Raw genomic sequence first — 16,194 nt, 5'->3', positions numbered from 1 at the left:
TCACACACTTTGTGTTGAGGGTGCCGCTCGTCGAATATGACCCCGTGAAGAAGGTGCCGCTCATAGAGGGGCTCAGGAGGTTGAGCGACAAAAACGACTTGCAATACAGATATTATACTTGGCAGTGTGTCGAAAAGTTTGGCGTATTCGGCTCGTCGTTTAGTTTTGATGTATCAAACATATTCAGGAATGTTTCCAACCCCGTATTCGTAATCGTGGGTCTGCAGACGAATCGCAAGAACGATCAAACAAAGGACCCCAGCAAATTCGACAGTGTCAATATAAAAAACTACAGTGTGAAAATAAATGGTCTGCGCTATCCACAGGAGCCGCAGAACCTGAACATCACGGACAAACAATACGGCGTTTTATACGAAAGCTACTCCGCCATACGACAGGTGTTGTTTAAAGACGAAGATGTGTACCTAAACGATATTGACTTTGTAAATAATTACCCACTGATCGTCGTGGACACTCATCATCATCCGTTTAGCAGCGACACGAACAGAAACGATGTGCAAATAAATTTGGACTTTACGAACGCCGTAAGTAGTCCGGTAGCCGATCAGGGGACAACCGCTTACGTTGTAATTATTTCAGAAGCGGGGTTCACTTATGACATTAATAAGAATTATATAAAAATGTTCTGATTCATATTTTTTTTAAACACAAAAAGTGTACAACAAACGTTTAAAATACAAACTGCTTTCGGTGTGAATAAATTATTAATATATGAAATGCGAATTACTAATATAGGAATGGATAATTTTACGTCACTGATTTGGAAAGAACACAGGGAACCAAAAGGAGTTCTCACAGACAATTTTGTCAAAAGGTTCGATCGCTATGTCGATTGGAGTCTGCTTTCGAGGTACTATGCCTTAAACGCACCTTTAGATTTTATCAGAATGTATCAACACCGATTGGTGTGGGCGACTCTACTCCGATTTCGCACATTTTCAGAAAGCGAACTCGATGACAACGACTGCTGGCTGGTGTTGAGCAAATATCAAAAACTAACAGAGGAATTTGTCCACAACCACAGATATAAAGTGGATTGGGAGATGATTGGAAAACACCAAAATGTCAGTGATGCATTTTTGAACAATCATAAAAGATATGCATCCGCCGAAAGAGACTACTGAATAGTGTAATTGAAAAAAAAAAAATTTTAATCTATATTTTCAGCCGCTTGAATTTCCAGCTCTGCGACTAGTTCAATCGGCACTTTGTAATGCCCCCACGGAAGAGTGTCAATGCCGTTTTCTAGAATGAAGCGTTTATCATCGTGGGCAGATAGAGACTTTTTGTGCAGCTCTATCGAGTAGAGGTTGTGGCCCTCGCTTCTTATGGAGTTCATTGTTTTATAAATATCCACACTGTCAAACAGACAAGTCTTATAATCGTCGAACGTCAGCTCGTGTTTTACTACGGATTTCTTCACACCTTTGGCCTTCTTTCCGCTTTTTTTCTTTTCGTCCTCGTATGCGTACATCTTCGACCTCAGACCCACAAACTCCCTCATCACCACACCGGCGAGCTCGTCTTTCCACTTGCCCAAGACCTTCTTGTTTACGCGGGGCATGTCGTAGGGGTTATTTTCTTTGTAGTCGCTGGTATCGAAATGCTCAATCATGCTTTTCACATCTTCATAAACATCATTGGTCTCTATGACCACATTAAGAGAATCAGTGTCTGTATACTCAACTCTAACCCTGTCGCCGTATTTCCTCTTCAAAACATTATAATGGAAGTCGTAGAGGAACGTCTTCGATATATCCAAAACACTCATTCCGACATAAATTGGCTTGTTGAAATAACAGGTGGTTTTGCTCATATGGATAGCGGCCAGGTTTTCTGTGAAAATGGTGCTGCTCTTGAAATTGGGCCGGGCGACCCACTTCTCTACCTGTCTGTCTTGTGTGGCGAGTCGGATGTCCACGCGGTTCCGGATGTTCTCCATAGTTTTTCCAAACACCGAGTTGTTCATGAGTTTAAAGAAATCCTTTTCAAAATCGTTGGCCGCCTTGGTTCTCATATCTGTGTTTAGATCTATATACGACTTCAACCACGGTCCTTGGTCAAACATTATAACTCTATGGATTTTTTTCAGCCTCATCCCCAACGAGAGGTACAATTTCAAGTTGCGATAGTGCAGTACGTATTTTTCTTTGTCATACAAGGTGGTGAGTAGCTTTTTAGTTTTCGAACCCGGAGGCGATCGTAGCTCTGGTGCTAGTGGGAGATCTCTGTGCGCATCATGCAGCTCTTTAGGATACTCCAAATCAACCTCTAGTATATAGCCAGTCGAGGATGTGTCTGATACCCCACGTACGTCGAAATTATCTGTGTTCTCTAGCCACCGTATATTCCCATAACATAGCGACGACACCATAGCAAAACCATACATATTGTTCTGGTCCAGGTATAAAAGATAGGAGTTGGGTTTCTCCGGATCGTAATCGTGCATATATGGGTTGTTGGCCTTAGCATATCGGTGACAACACTGCGAGACCCCTCCTCGAATTCCTTTGGTGATCATTAGCACCATCTCATAGTCTGTTAACTGATCCAGACTTACTCCTGTGATTTTCAACATGGCGTCCCACGCTAAGCCCGGAGAGGTATAATACCAAGCCGGATCGAGTTTGTAGGTATTCATACAAACTTCACGAAAGTTCTCAATGACGTCCGCAAGGAGCAGCGTGTCTGTTCTGTTATACAGCGCGGTGTATTCTTTTAGGTTTTTAATCTGGAAACTCTCCCACACTTTGCAGGCGTGCTCGTAGTCGCTGTCCTCTATGTTGGATTTATTTAATCTGTTGTAAAATGACTCTTTCGGGGGTAAAGCGGTCTCATCAAACTTTTCAATACAGTCCATATAATCGTATGGATACACTCCTTTTTTGCACACCAGTTCTAGTTTATCCCCACTGAAATATTTTGTAGTGTGTCGAAACTGATCTCTGTTTAGGTTGTTAACCAAACTATCGAGGCTAGAAGGCATGAATCTGAACGAATCTAAAAATCGTAAATTTACACCACCGGGAACAACCACCTCATAAGATATGTATTTTTCTTCATTATTAGGCACAACACGAATGTTCTCATTGTTTATGCCGAACATCTTTATAAACAGGTGGGTGTCGTAATTACTCAAGTTGTGAACAAAAATTGGTATGAAGTTGGGTTTGCGGAAATTCAGATTGCAAACCTTATGTGCCACACCTCGAAACCTCCCGGAGAGATGGTCGTGGTCGAGAGCTCTCTCATCTTTTTTGTTAAAGCGCCTACAACAAATATGACAACTACTAGCACCAGCTATAGCTAGACGATCATCATCTGTTTAACGCATGGGTTTGGCAGCGTCTCTACTGTATAATGTGGCTACTTCTTTAGATACATTCTCAATGCTTTCAACAAACATCTTTGCAGCATCTGGACCAAAATAATCAATTGGGTCCTTATAATCACCCTCACTATATACAACATACAATGAGAAACTGATGGCTTCGTGAGATTGATATTTTTTGGTATACGACTTATCATCCGACAACTCGGGATCGCATGACGCTATGGGTGCTAAAATACTTTCAAAATCAGCATAGCATACAAAGGGGACTCTCATCTTTTTATAATGATTGCGGAAATAAACCCGTGGAGGAAAATCCCCACTCTCCGTAGTAATCATTTTTGGCATTTTTACACGTATAGGATTATGATTGTTGCAATTTTCCTTGTGTGTTTGTAGTAGACGCTCCTCTCCAAAATGCATGAGGCAGCGATTACATATCCATTTTGTTTTTGTTCTTTTGCTGATTTGAGACCTCACTAATCGACTTAAATTTTTTATACAACAATAGTGAGTATTACCTCCTGCGTTTTTTAAGTACAACAAATTTACATGTCTGTCTTTCTCATCTTTAGTTATGTATAATGGATATGTAATGTATTTTGATTTCTTTTCCTCAGTTTCTTTATCATTTTTCTTGTTGCATCCGGGATAATCTTCAAAGTATTCCACATCATTGATATTTTCTTGTTTTTCACAACCATACACATTTACAGAAACCCCCGATCGTTTTTCAAATTTTACCACATCAGTCAATGCTACTGGAAAATCAATATCTTTCAAAGCTTCATCGAATTCGTGTTCATGTTGTTTATATTTTGTAACTCTTTGAGGATCCTTTGCAGCAGGATAAAGGGCTGATAAAACAGACCACAAGAAACACTTCTGGTCGTTGTTTCTCACATTTATTACAGCCTCTTTTTTTCTTATTCCGTCAGGTAATTCGATATAACTCGAACCCCTGATTGGTTTGTATTTATTTATGTACAGCTCTAATCTAATAATTTTGCTAAGTGACCAACCAGAACCTTTTTTTGAAAAATCCTCCATTTCCGCTAAGAGATCCCCCATAGCAGTCTCAAAATATTCTGATAAATCACTTGCTAATAAAATAGGTTCATATTTTGTTTTGTAATTAAACTCTGCAATTTCTGGATCCCTCACATAATCAATCAGCAATACAAATCTAACTTTAACTTCAGATGTTTTTAAGTGGTGTTGAATTTTCTCAACAACTAAACTTTTAAGTCTATTTAAATATGTTTTGGGATCTTTTATATTATGATTGTTTTCTATTTGATAAACATTCAATCTCCTCTTAAATGCACGTTTGCTAAGAGTAATTTCAGCATCAGTAGTCGGAGGATAGTTGGTATTTGTTACAACCTTCTTCATGCCGGAATAAATAGAGGCCGCAGTATTATATATTTTGTTGAATATTGAAGGCGGTATAAATTGAGTACCGGAAGGTCTAAACCCATTTACCGAACGTTTAACCTTTTTTGGGGGCTGCCCTTTAGGAGTCGAATCAGGCGGAGGTTTACGTTTTAAGCTACTAATCCCACTAGTGCTGGGTTGGGGTTCATCTTCATTAGAAGAAGCCAACCGATTTGTTATAGGCTGGTGTATGGTTGGATTTTGTTTACAATTTTCAACATGACTAGAAAGATAGTTTTCACTGAACAATATTCTACAATAATCACATGGCACTTTAGGATTCCGATTAGGATTCTGCGGACATATTTTCTCATGTCTTGATATATTAGGCTTAGAAATAGATTTCTTACAATATAAACACACCGTAGTGTTGGCCATCACCTCTATATAGAGAACAATATTCTCACAACCAAATAAATTATTCAACGAGATAGCAAAAGACTAATTAAGAACATGTTTTAATTATCTCCACTATTGATTCAACTTTGACCCCACAAAATAAAAATATATTGTGAGTCAGAGTAGTTATAACTCTAGACTATACACACTCACTTAACACGCTTCACTAACACTTTTATAACACAACTAGCAGTTCAAGCATACAGCATACTCTATATAGGTTTCTTGCTCTAATCTAGATTGTTCTATGGTCACATGTCCGACTCCAATCTAGATTATTCTATGTTGCGTCATAGTGAGTAACGGTTATTCAAGATCAACATTCAATAAATATAAACAAAACTGGACTTCGGAGATATTTACAATAGCACGAATTCTAAACACTAGACCGGTTACTTATAGGATCGCCGATCAAAATGGCGAGGAAATTATAGGCAGATTCTATGAAAAAGAACTGCAGAAGACTGCTCTCTGAGTGTCCGGACTTTGAGGACCGTACCCCATTCTAGGACTGTACCCCGTTCTAGGACTGTACCCCGTTCTAGGGCTGTACCCTATTCTAGGGCTGTACCCTATTTCAGGGCTGTACCCTGTTCTAGGGTGTACCCTGTTCTAGGGTGTACCCTGTTCTAGGGTGTACCCTGTTCTAGGGTGTACCCTATTTCAGGGCTCTCATCCTCATCCTGCGCTCGAACAGACCTTTACATAACTACTATCATATTATACTGTAGCATCAAAAATATTTTAAGTATTGTGACCATTGCACCTGTCGCCTACTCTTTCGACACTTGAAAACACTCATAATGAACAAGCACAGTTAGCTCAGAGGTAAGGCGTGAGGCTCACAAGGCGAAGGTACCGAGTTCAAGACCCGTTTAGGCCTAATAATTTTATCTTGTTTTTTGTTCAAAATAAGTTTTTATGAACTATTTAATCAATTTACTCAACTCATAATTATGCTTTTCATACAAAATCTTTATTATTTTGTGTTTTTTATGTTTAGGCCCAATGGGATGGTTGGCCCTTCCGCAAAAATTGGTTGGTTGGCCAACCGTAAGACTGAGTGCCAAAACATACCGTTGGGCCAACGATTTGCAAACAATATTTGCTATTTGGGTTTACTCTTGTAGTAAGGCCAAATGTGTTTCAATGTAAACACATTAAAGTAGTCGTAAATCAATTTTTCAGAGCAAGAATGCTCATTATTGTCTAGGAAAAATCTGATTGTCGATACTGTGTATGATTTTTAGAAAAAGGAGACCGCCATTCCCATGTGTTCCCCTCCCCCCCTACACCATTAATGTGTTTAACAGAAAGTGCAACATAAAAAATTGATTGTAGGTGACATGGATAAACTGATAAAATTAGCTGCTTTTGATGTGGATCAGAACTAGAGCTAGCTGTTCCTGATTATTGGGCTTTACAGTAAATGGTTCTTGCAAAAAAAAACACTGATCTTAGTCAAGAATAACACTAAATAGATCATTACCATTCTACATCACCTTGCTTTCACACTAATTTGGTTTTATGTTATTTATGTCTTTGACATTTTTTACCCTTTTTGCCTTGAGGAGTGGTCCAAGCTCTGGCTTTGTTACTATCCAACAAACCCCACAGGTCGTAGATAACCTTTTGTTAGAACATTCATTGATAGCCTGATGAGTGATGACAATTGGCTTCTGGTATGTAAACGACTTTGCTTGGAATCAAACCAGCCGAGCAACGAGCACTACAGTCGGGTTTACACTATGCCAGTAGGTGAGACAATTATCAGAGAAAACTGACAGACATAATATTATTGGCTTTGTACACTTCAAGCCAATTGCCTTGCTTACTGCCCTCACAACTGGCCTGAAATTCAGTTGTCCAGGAGTAGACTGAGGACAACGAGCAGGACAACTTGTCTCCGACAATTGCGTAATCACAAAATGACAATTGGCGAAGACATCTCTCACCAACTGAGCCCGACATAACTTCTTGGCTACCCAGTTTTAAATGGGCACACATAGTGTATGGTTATTTTCGCCAAGTGAAAGAAATAAGTACTGCTAAGTCGAAATTTTTGGTTTCAAAACCCAACTTATCCTAAAACCAAAACATTGATCTCTACCAAGAAAAGAAGGGTTCTACTTCAGGGACTACTTACATCTTTGTTAATGTCACCAACACAAATCCAGGGTTTTGTCTGTGAATCTGAGACAGCCCATTTGGAGTGGTCGTTTGTTGTGGGAAACTCAACACCAACAACACTGATTTTTTCCACATTCTCTACTCTAGAAAACATAAAACAAATAAACAAATAAGTTTGTAAGTAGGCTAAACTAACGGTGCTTTAAATCAGGTTAAGAATGTGAAGAGAATGATGTAGCTCTTTACAGTAGCCAATATTGGCAGTACCACGACTGATCAGGGATCTAAATGTTACCACTTTTTAAACAAAATATTCTCTTTGCTTGATCTAAATTATTGTTTTATTGTGATTCTATGTGCCTCTTGACACTAGTTTTCTCAAGCTAGCTGAATCCTATCCATTAAAAAAATGCCTCCTAGCAAATATTCAGCAACTTTTTAGTCGTATACAGGGTTTTAAGATCCTATATATCTTAACAAAAATGCATTCTATACCTACAGTATATTAATTTGTATTGTGGCCATTAAAATTACTTGAATTTGCCTTCACAGCTAGAATCTTGATGAGAACGACCACGTGCCCAAGTTTGGACCAGAAGATCGACTTGCAGGGCAGGAGCCACCCAATAGCTGTAGAGTTCTGTAAATAAAAAATATATACATATTGTGAGTAAATCCACAGTAAATTTCAAATCAACGTCTTTTAGGATTTTCACAATAAAAATACTATTACTGGTATCTGGGATAAAACCTTATTGAATAGTACATAATTTGCACTTCAAGAACTTATGGCTATTTTTTTATTTGAAAGCTTTTTTTCATAAAAAAATATGTCAACGAAGATTGAACCCAGGTTGAATATTGTCAGACAAGAATACAAATAAAACTAAATTTAAGGAATAGTTCAGCCAACACTGTTTTACCACAACCTTAATTTAAAATGATGGTTTTTACTTTAAAAAAAAATTAAATGTAAACAAAATAATAAAAAAATACCTGTTTAGTCAAAAGTAATGCACAGCTAAGTTTAAAAGTAATTTTTCATTATAACTTAAAACCATAGATTCTTTTTTAAAAATCAGTAAATGAATGGGATTAAAGTATATTGTGTTAACCATACCATTAAACAGTAAAACAATTGACTATAAACTATTATTTATCATGATGTAAAAAAATTATAAAGTGTGCAATTTTATTATGACCACTATAAAAATATGTGTTTGCTGGATCATAGAATTTAAAGGGACAAAAAAAAATATTAATAACTAATTATATCTATAATATTAAAACGAAACAGGGTTTTTTTATTTCACGATTCTGAATCAACCACTTGACCGATTTTCATCATTTTTGTATTGAAAGAAAGATAATTTTGAGAACTAGGGAATGTCGAAGCCATAATTTTAATTTAGGGTTTCAGTTTTTTAGAAATTAAGTTTCAATTTTTAGCAGCCGACGCTAGCAATTCAAAGTATTTTTAGTGCTGGTTAAACTAACAGCTGGTTATAAACTGTCATTGAAATGTTTATGTTACAAGTTGTTTGTATACAAAAATATTGTTCTTCGGTGTTGGCCTGCATACTATTTCACTTTAAAATTTAGTTTTTTTTTCTACCGTGAAGGATCTGCTTTATCAGCAAATGTGTTATTTTCATCTATACATCTCAAACTGTTTAATCAAGTTTTGTTGTAAATGCAAACTGTGTAAGTAAGTTATTTAGTTTATGCCATGAAAATTTCATCTCATATTTGGGAAATCTTTTTTTCAGAAATTTATTGCTTAATCGTTAAAGATATAAGTGGTTTACATGTTGATACTTCTTTTTCTGTGTGTCCGAATGTATGCGAGTCATACTATAATTTTGGTTAGTAATGAAAGCGTCAAATGGTGTAGTAGGTCTCTATAAAATTGTCCAATGAGCTGCAAGGTGGAGTAGAAACGAAAGTCGACTCATACCATACCATAACTCTCCCCGTAGTATTGAAAAGTGCAGACAAAATATACAGACCTGTTCAAGATAACGGAGTTCGAGATAAAAACAAACAGAGAGCTAAGAGAAATGTGTAAACACCCAGATATAGGGGTGCTTTCAAGAAGTAAAAGGCTTGGATGGGCAGGCTATGCGTGGTGGATAGGAGATAAATCAGCTTTTAAAAGTATATTCCATAGTACCACAAGATAAAAGACCACTTGGAAGACCAAGAATTAAGTGGAAACCCAAAGACCAAGTTATGAAATACATCCTCAGACCGGGATAAAACATAAGAAGAGACAGGGGATGGAAGAGAATGGGTGGCCAGAATCCTCATAAGGTGTCAGTCTGTGGTCACGGAGGTAAAGGTGCGGTAAGTACATATATAAGTGGTATATGCAATTGTAGCAACTCTACTCAATACCAGTGTGTGTGAATCGGTCTCCAATCTCACTTCAAGTCTTTTCAAATCAACGCAACTGTTATTTTATGGTAAAATTATCGAATTTAAAATGCATATCGCTATATTTTAGGTCTATAATCGGATGGAAGAAATAGGTAGTCACGTGACATTTGTTAATAAGGTCAACAACTAAAAAATAACAATTAATTGTTTATTAGGTTGTTTTAGGGGCAGTTGGCGTGTAAACTAGATGTGCTGAACTATTCCGTTTTAATTGACTACTCGATTCCCGTACGTAGGACGGGCCAACAGCTCGTATATTTTTATTTTGAAATTAAAATTTTTGGGTGATTCACTCTTGTGTGTTCACAAATAAAAAATGATTAACACAAGTTAAGTCATACAATTAATTACTTACATACCAAATTAAATAAATAATTTAATTTAATTATTAATTTAAAATTGAAAAAAAAACTTAATATTAATTCATAAAAATAAAAAAAATCTTTTACTAGAGTTGTTGGATATAGTATTCAAACATTTTATTTCAATAATCTATGGTTTATATTTTTTTGTCTTTTTCCAGCTGGTATAAAAATATGAACTTTAATAATTTTAACACATATGATTTTTGGGATGAATTGTTATGTTGTGATTACAGGAATAGTATTGTTTGGTAGCATTTTACTATGATTGAGTAACTTTTCTTTTGTGAGAAATTAAATTATTTTCTGCTCATTATCTAGTCTATTTCTCTTTCCATTTTTGACTTTTAACATTTGGCGACCGTGACAGGACAAGTATGAGTTCTTAAACAGATAGTCACTATTGAGATAATGGAAAGAAATAGGAAACTAAGAAAAACCTTCAGAACAGCATTTACCAGAATTTATAATGGAATAAATGAGGAGCTATGCCAAGATGAGCAAGACCTACACAATATACAGGGTAAATTGAGTTCTCTGGAAGGTAAGATAGAAGAACTAAAAACTTTGGACAGGGAAATTTTTGATTTCTTGCTAGATTCTGAAGCAGATGAAGAAGAGTTAAATGAAGAAGTTAGGCTAGCAGATGAATATGTAGAGAAGTTTAATCGAATTAGTTTAGCTGTACAGAGTAGATTGATTAGGTCTAGGGCCACTTCACCTAATTCCAATGGGTCTGTAAAGAGTAAATCTACTGCTGTTAGGACTAAGCTGAGGCTACCTACTATTGAATTCACAAAGTTTAGCGGGGATTTGAAGGATTGGCTACCTTTTTGGGCACAATTCAAAAGAATAGATGATGACGAGAATATTGACGATATTGATAAATATCATTATCTTATGCAGGCTACTTTAGCTAATTCTAGGGCTCGTCAGCTGGTTGAAAGCTATCCTGCTACCTCTGAGAACTATTCCAAAGCTTTGCAAAGTCTTAAAAGTCGTTTTGGTAGAGATGACCTTCTCATAGAAGTGTATATTAGAGAGCTTTTGAAGTTAGTGCTGAGTAATTTAAACGGTAAGGTAGAAGTTTCTTTCATTTACGATAAACTGGAAACCCAGCTAAGAGCATTGGAGACATTAGGAGTAACAACTGACAAATGTTCTGCTATGTTATATCCTCTTATAGAGTCTTGTTTGCCTGAGGAACTTTTGAGAGCTTGGCAGTGTCATTCTGGCTATGAAGTTGATGCTGAACTTAAGGATAGACTTGATGGTTTGATGAAGTTTCTGCAAAAGGAGGTTGCTAACGAGGAAAGGATTACCCTCGCCGCATCTGGTTTTGAAAATAGTAAGCGACCTAACCTACAGCCTAAAGTAAGTAAATCTACTGTATTTCGACCTAAATCTAGTTACACCAGACATACTGAAATGATGCCGAGAGCTGCTGGTTTAGTTAACCCAACAAAGTCTGATAAGTTAAATACTAAGGACGTTAAATGTATGTTTTGTGGTTCTAACCACTTAGCTGAACACTGTAAAGACAGTAAATTGACAGTAGATGAGAAGGTGAAAATCGTTGGGAAAAATGGTTGTTGTTTTACTTGCTTGAAGTATGGTCATAGGAGTGCGCAATGTAAAGTTAGAGTAAAATGTCTCAATTGTGGAAGGAGGCACACTGCTGTTATGTGTAGGTCATCTGCTGCAGAAGGAAGTTCATTGAGTGAACAACCAGTCAAAGAAAGTTCTCTAGCAAACAATGTTCACACAGAAGTGTTTTTACAAACCTTTTTAGTAAAAATTAGAAACCAAAATCGAGAGCGAACAGCACGTGCTTTAATAGATACGGGATCACAAAGGTCTTATATTTTGAAAAATACAGCAAAGGAATTTGGCTACGACATAGTCAGAAAGGAGAAGCTAGCTCATGCTTTATTTGGTGGCACTAGTACTGAAACAATTGAACATGCGTGTTATAAGATTAGACTAAGTGACTTAAATAATAGTTATGCCTGCAATTTTGACGTTCTTGATCAAGATATAATTTGTAACGATGTTACAACAGTTAAGCCTGGTCCTTGGTCCATTGAGCTTGGAACACTGGGAATTAATGTAACAGATGGAGACGGGCCTATTGAAGTTCTGATAGGTGCAGACGTTGCTGGGAAACTTTACACTGAGAAACGATATCTGCTTTCCAATGGGCTAGTTGCGATGCATACTTTGTTGGGCTGGACTTTAATGGGAAGAACCACTGTTGAAGGGAATGACAGGTCCAGTTCTATGGCAGTAACTTCTTTACTGTCCCCTATTGAAAATAAATCCATTTCAGATTTGTGGAGTTTGGATGTTTTAGGAATCAAGGATCCAGTGGAGGTCAAGAATGAATCTTCAGTTAAAAGTAGAACAATGGAACATTTTGTAGAATCTGTTTCAGTGGAAAATGATGGCAGATATCAGGTCAAATTGCCATGGGTTGAAGATCACCCGCCGTTACCTACTAATTTGAAAGTAGCACAGAAGAGACTCAGTAATCTTACAAATAAACTTAATTCTAGTGGATATCTTAGTTCATATCAACAGGTGTTGTCTGACTGGGAGGAATTAGGTATCATAGAGAAGGTTAACGATGCCGATTTGGAAATTGGTCACTACCTACCGCATCGACATGTGATAAAAGAAAACAGTCTTACCACGAAATTGAGACCTGTATTTGATGCATCAGCTAAAGAAAAGAATCAGCCCTCGTTGAACGATTGTCTAGAAAAAGGTGACAATCTAATTGAATTGATTCCGTCCATATTAAATCGTTTTAGACTACACAGATATGGAGTTGTTGCTGACATCGAGAAGGCTTTTCTACAGATTGGTGTACATATGGATGATAGAGATTTTCTTCGTTTTTTGTGGATTAATGAAGATGGTCAATTGGTTGTTTACAGACACGCTAGAGTGGTCTTTGGAGTTACCTGTAGCCCATTTATGCTAAGTGCAGTAATAGAACTTCATTTAGAAAAAACATTAGACTTGATAGATTTTGGATCGTTAAATTACTCAAGAAAGGTAGTAGAGACACTGTCGAGAAGTTTCTATGTAGATAACTGTATGGCAAGTTTTGATGACTTTTCAGATTTGAATCAATTTGTAGATCAAGCGACTTCTGTAATGAAAGATGCTAGATTCTGTTTTCGGAGTTGGGAGTACACAGAAATTCAGAGTTTCAAAAATGATTCTACCTTGATACCTATCTTAGGTTTAAATTGGAACAAAAATACTGACATGATTGAGTTGAATTATGAAAACTTTGTTTTTAAAGAACCTGAAATAGTCACGAAGAGATCTATTTTGTCTTTTGCTCACAAGTTGTTTGACCCCATAGGTATAACTTGTCCTGCTACACTCATGCCTAAGATATTGCTGCAGAAAACGTGGGAAAGTAAAATTGGATGGGATGACAACGTTTCAGAAGAGATAAAACTTTTATTTTTAGATTGGGCAAAGCAACTTGAGATTTTTCCAAATTTGAAAATTCCAAGATATTTTGGAAATGAAATCGGAGGGAATATTTCTTGGACAGTTCACTGTTTTTGTGATGCAAGCCAGGACGCTTATGCGGCCGCGGTTTTCCTGAGGGGTGAATCTAATGGACTTGTTACAGTTCAATTAGCTCAAGCGAAGAGTAGAGTTGCACCTGTCAAGAAGATGACCATTCCTCGGCTGGAGTTATTGGCGGCTAACATTGGCGCTCGTCTAACTGACAACGTCTTAAAGAGTATGGGATTTGAAAATGTCAAAACATTTTATTGGACCGACTCAACCACCGTTTTGTCATGGATTCGTCGAGAAGATTACTGGGGAGTGTTTGTTTGGAACCGAGTAAAGGAAATAAGATCCCTTAGTAACATTGAATCTTGGAATCATGTTCCAGGCCATATGAATCCAGCTGATTTGCCGTCACGTGGATGTTCTCCTAAGCAGCTAGTAGAGTCGAAATGGTGGGAGGGACCACAATGGCTAAGAAACTCATCAAACTTGTGGCCTAACCAAAACTTCAGTGATGATTGTGATGAGAAAGAAGTAAATTCTGAACTTAGGAAGATCAAATCAACTACAAAGATTCTGATTAATTCAAAACCTGAACCAGATTGTTGGTATTACAGATATTTCTCCAGATTTGATAAAATCGTCAGATTGGGAGGCTGGTGGGAAAGACTCATAAGACTATTGAAACAGCTTCTTCGCAGAGTCTTAGGAAGAGCTAGTTTGACTTATGAGGAATTTTTGACCGTTTTGTGCAGTTGTGAATCTGTCATAAATAGTAGACCCTTGACTTACATTTCAGAAGACAGCCATGACATGGAAGTTTTGACGCCAGCTATGTTTTTGAATGGTACGAAGGAGTATGGAGTTATTGATTTGGACCAGATCAACTACACAAATTTGTCTCGTCGTTGGAACTTTAAATTAAAATTAAAAGAAGATCTTGAAAAAAGATTTAGAAGTGAATACTTAAGTCAATTGGTGTTGCATTCGAAGAAGAAGAAGAAATCTCGTCAAGTGCAAGTTGGAGAAATTGTTTTACTTGGAAGCGACAATACCAAACGGATGGACTGGCCTTTGGCGAAGATTGAGAAGATACTTCCTGGAAAAGATGGCAACATACGTCTTGTGGAAATGAAAACATCAAAAGGAACAGTGCTGAGACCCATACAACATGTGTTTCCACTTGAATTGGTCCAGCAGAAAGACAATCAAGATGGTAATGAAACATTCGAAATGGAAGATGAACAAGTAGCTGAAGGTGTTGATCGTCAACCTTTTTATACACAAAGAGGAAGAAAAATTAGACCACCACAAAGATACCTGAAGCGATAATTAATATTTTGACTTTACAAGTCAAAAGGTGGGAGAATGTTGGATATAGTATTCAAACATTTTATTTCAATAATCTATGGTTTATATTTTTTTGTCTTTTTCCAGCTGGTATAAAAATATGAACTTTAATAATTTTAACACATATGATTTTTGGGATGAATTGTTATGTTGTGATTACAGGAATAGTATTGTTTGGTAGCATTTTACTATGATTGAGTAACTTTTCATTTGTGAATAATTAAATTATTTTCTGCTCATTATCTAGTCCATTTTTCTTTCCATTTTTGACTTTTAACAAGAGTATTAAACTTGAATGTTTAATAGATTCTTTAGATAGTCAAAATTTACCATTGAGTTGACTGGTTGTGTGGTTATGCTCGCCTAACAATCAAAATGTTGCCGGATAGATCCTGAGAAAAGTCAGCTTTTTGATGTTCGAAACTGAACACAGCTGTCCTTGATCATTTGGTTTTAAATAAATGATCCTGGTTACTTAAACAGCTGATCTTAGCCTGTAAAAAGATCTTCTCACTCCATTCTAAGCTCATCCTTCACTGGAATTTGGGTTAAAATACGCACCTAGGTGGCGTCCCCATCTCAATAATTGATGGTTAATAAATCACCGATAATTGATTCTATTTTAACAGTGAAGGTGTTCTGTTTTAAGTTTACATTTGAGTGTTGTCAAAAATAACATCTAATATATAAAATTCTCGTGTCACAGTGTTTGTCTGCAAACTCCTCCGGAACGACTTCACCGATCGTTATGAAATTTGGTGTGTAAATTCTGTAGGTATGCGAATCGGACGTAAACTATTTCCCGTTTCGAAATTCTTAAAAGGGCTCCGCCCCAGTGGCTCTGGAGTTTCCCATGTTAACCTTATGAGAAATGGAATTAATGAATCTTAACAGCTGTTTCAATTAAACAAGTTGGTTCTGTTCTATGATGTTCAATAGCATTAAAGTTATAAGGATTACCAACAGGGTGCAGCACTATTATTTCTTTTACATTTATGACAACAGCTAATTTGCAACCAAAAGGTGAGTGAGCGTAGCGAATGAACTTCAACCTGGAGGCGAGTGAGCGTAGCGAACGAGCTAACCTGAAGGCAAGTGAGCGCAGCGAACGAGCTCCAACCTAAAGGTGAGTGAGCGTAGCGAACGAGTTCCAACCCAAAGGTGAGTGAGCGTAGCAAACGAACT

The 16,194-nt window shown here is 37.0% G+C and overlaps 1 protein-coding gene across 2 annotated transcripts in view; it reads right to left on the bottom strand.

Annotated features, from left to right (window-relative positions):
* LOC128987219 (plancitoxin-1-like) overlaps positions 1–16,194 on the bottom strand; it is a 43,399-nt gene that overhangs the window by 7,134 nt on the left and 20,071 nt on the right. For both annotated transcript variants that reach the window (XM_054407968.1, XM_054407969.1), the window contains exons 6-7: positions 7,853–7,958; positions 7,335–7,461 (exon numbers count right to left, since the gene is read on the bottom strand). In XM_054407968.1, coding sequence (XP_054263943.1) covers positions 7,335–7,461; positions 7,853–7,958 — 233 coding nt within the window. The remainder of the gene's footprint in view (positions 1–7,334; positions 7,462–7,852; positions 7,959–16,194) is intronic.

This window comes from Macrosteles quadrilineatus, unplaced genomic scaffold (assembly GCF_028750875.1).
Source record: "Macrosteles quadrilineatus isolate MER2022 unplaced genomic scaffold, UCM_ALF_1.0 Scaffold_2__2_contigs__length_208266976, whole genome shotgun sequence".
In the NCBI taxonomy this organism is placed as follows: Eukaryota; Metazoa; Arthropoda; class Insecta; order Hemiptera; family Cicadellidae; genus Macrosteles; species Macrosteles quadrilineatus.
The sequence above is the reverse complement of the archived record's forward strand: the minus strand, read 5'-3'. Positions and strand labels throughout refer to the sequence as shown.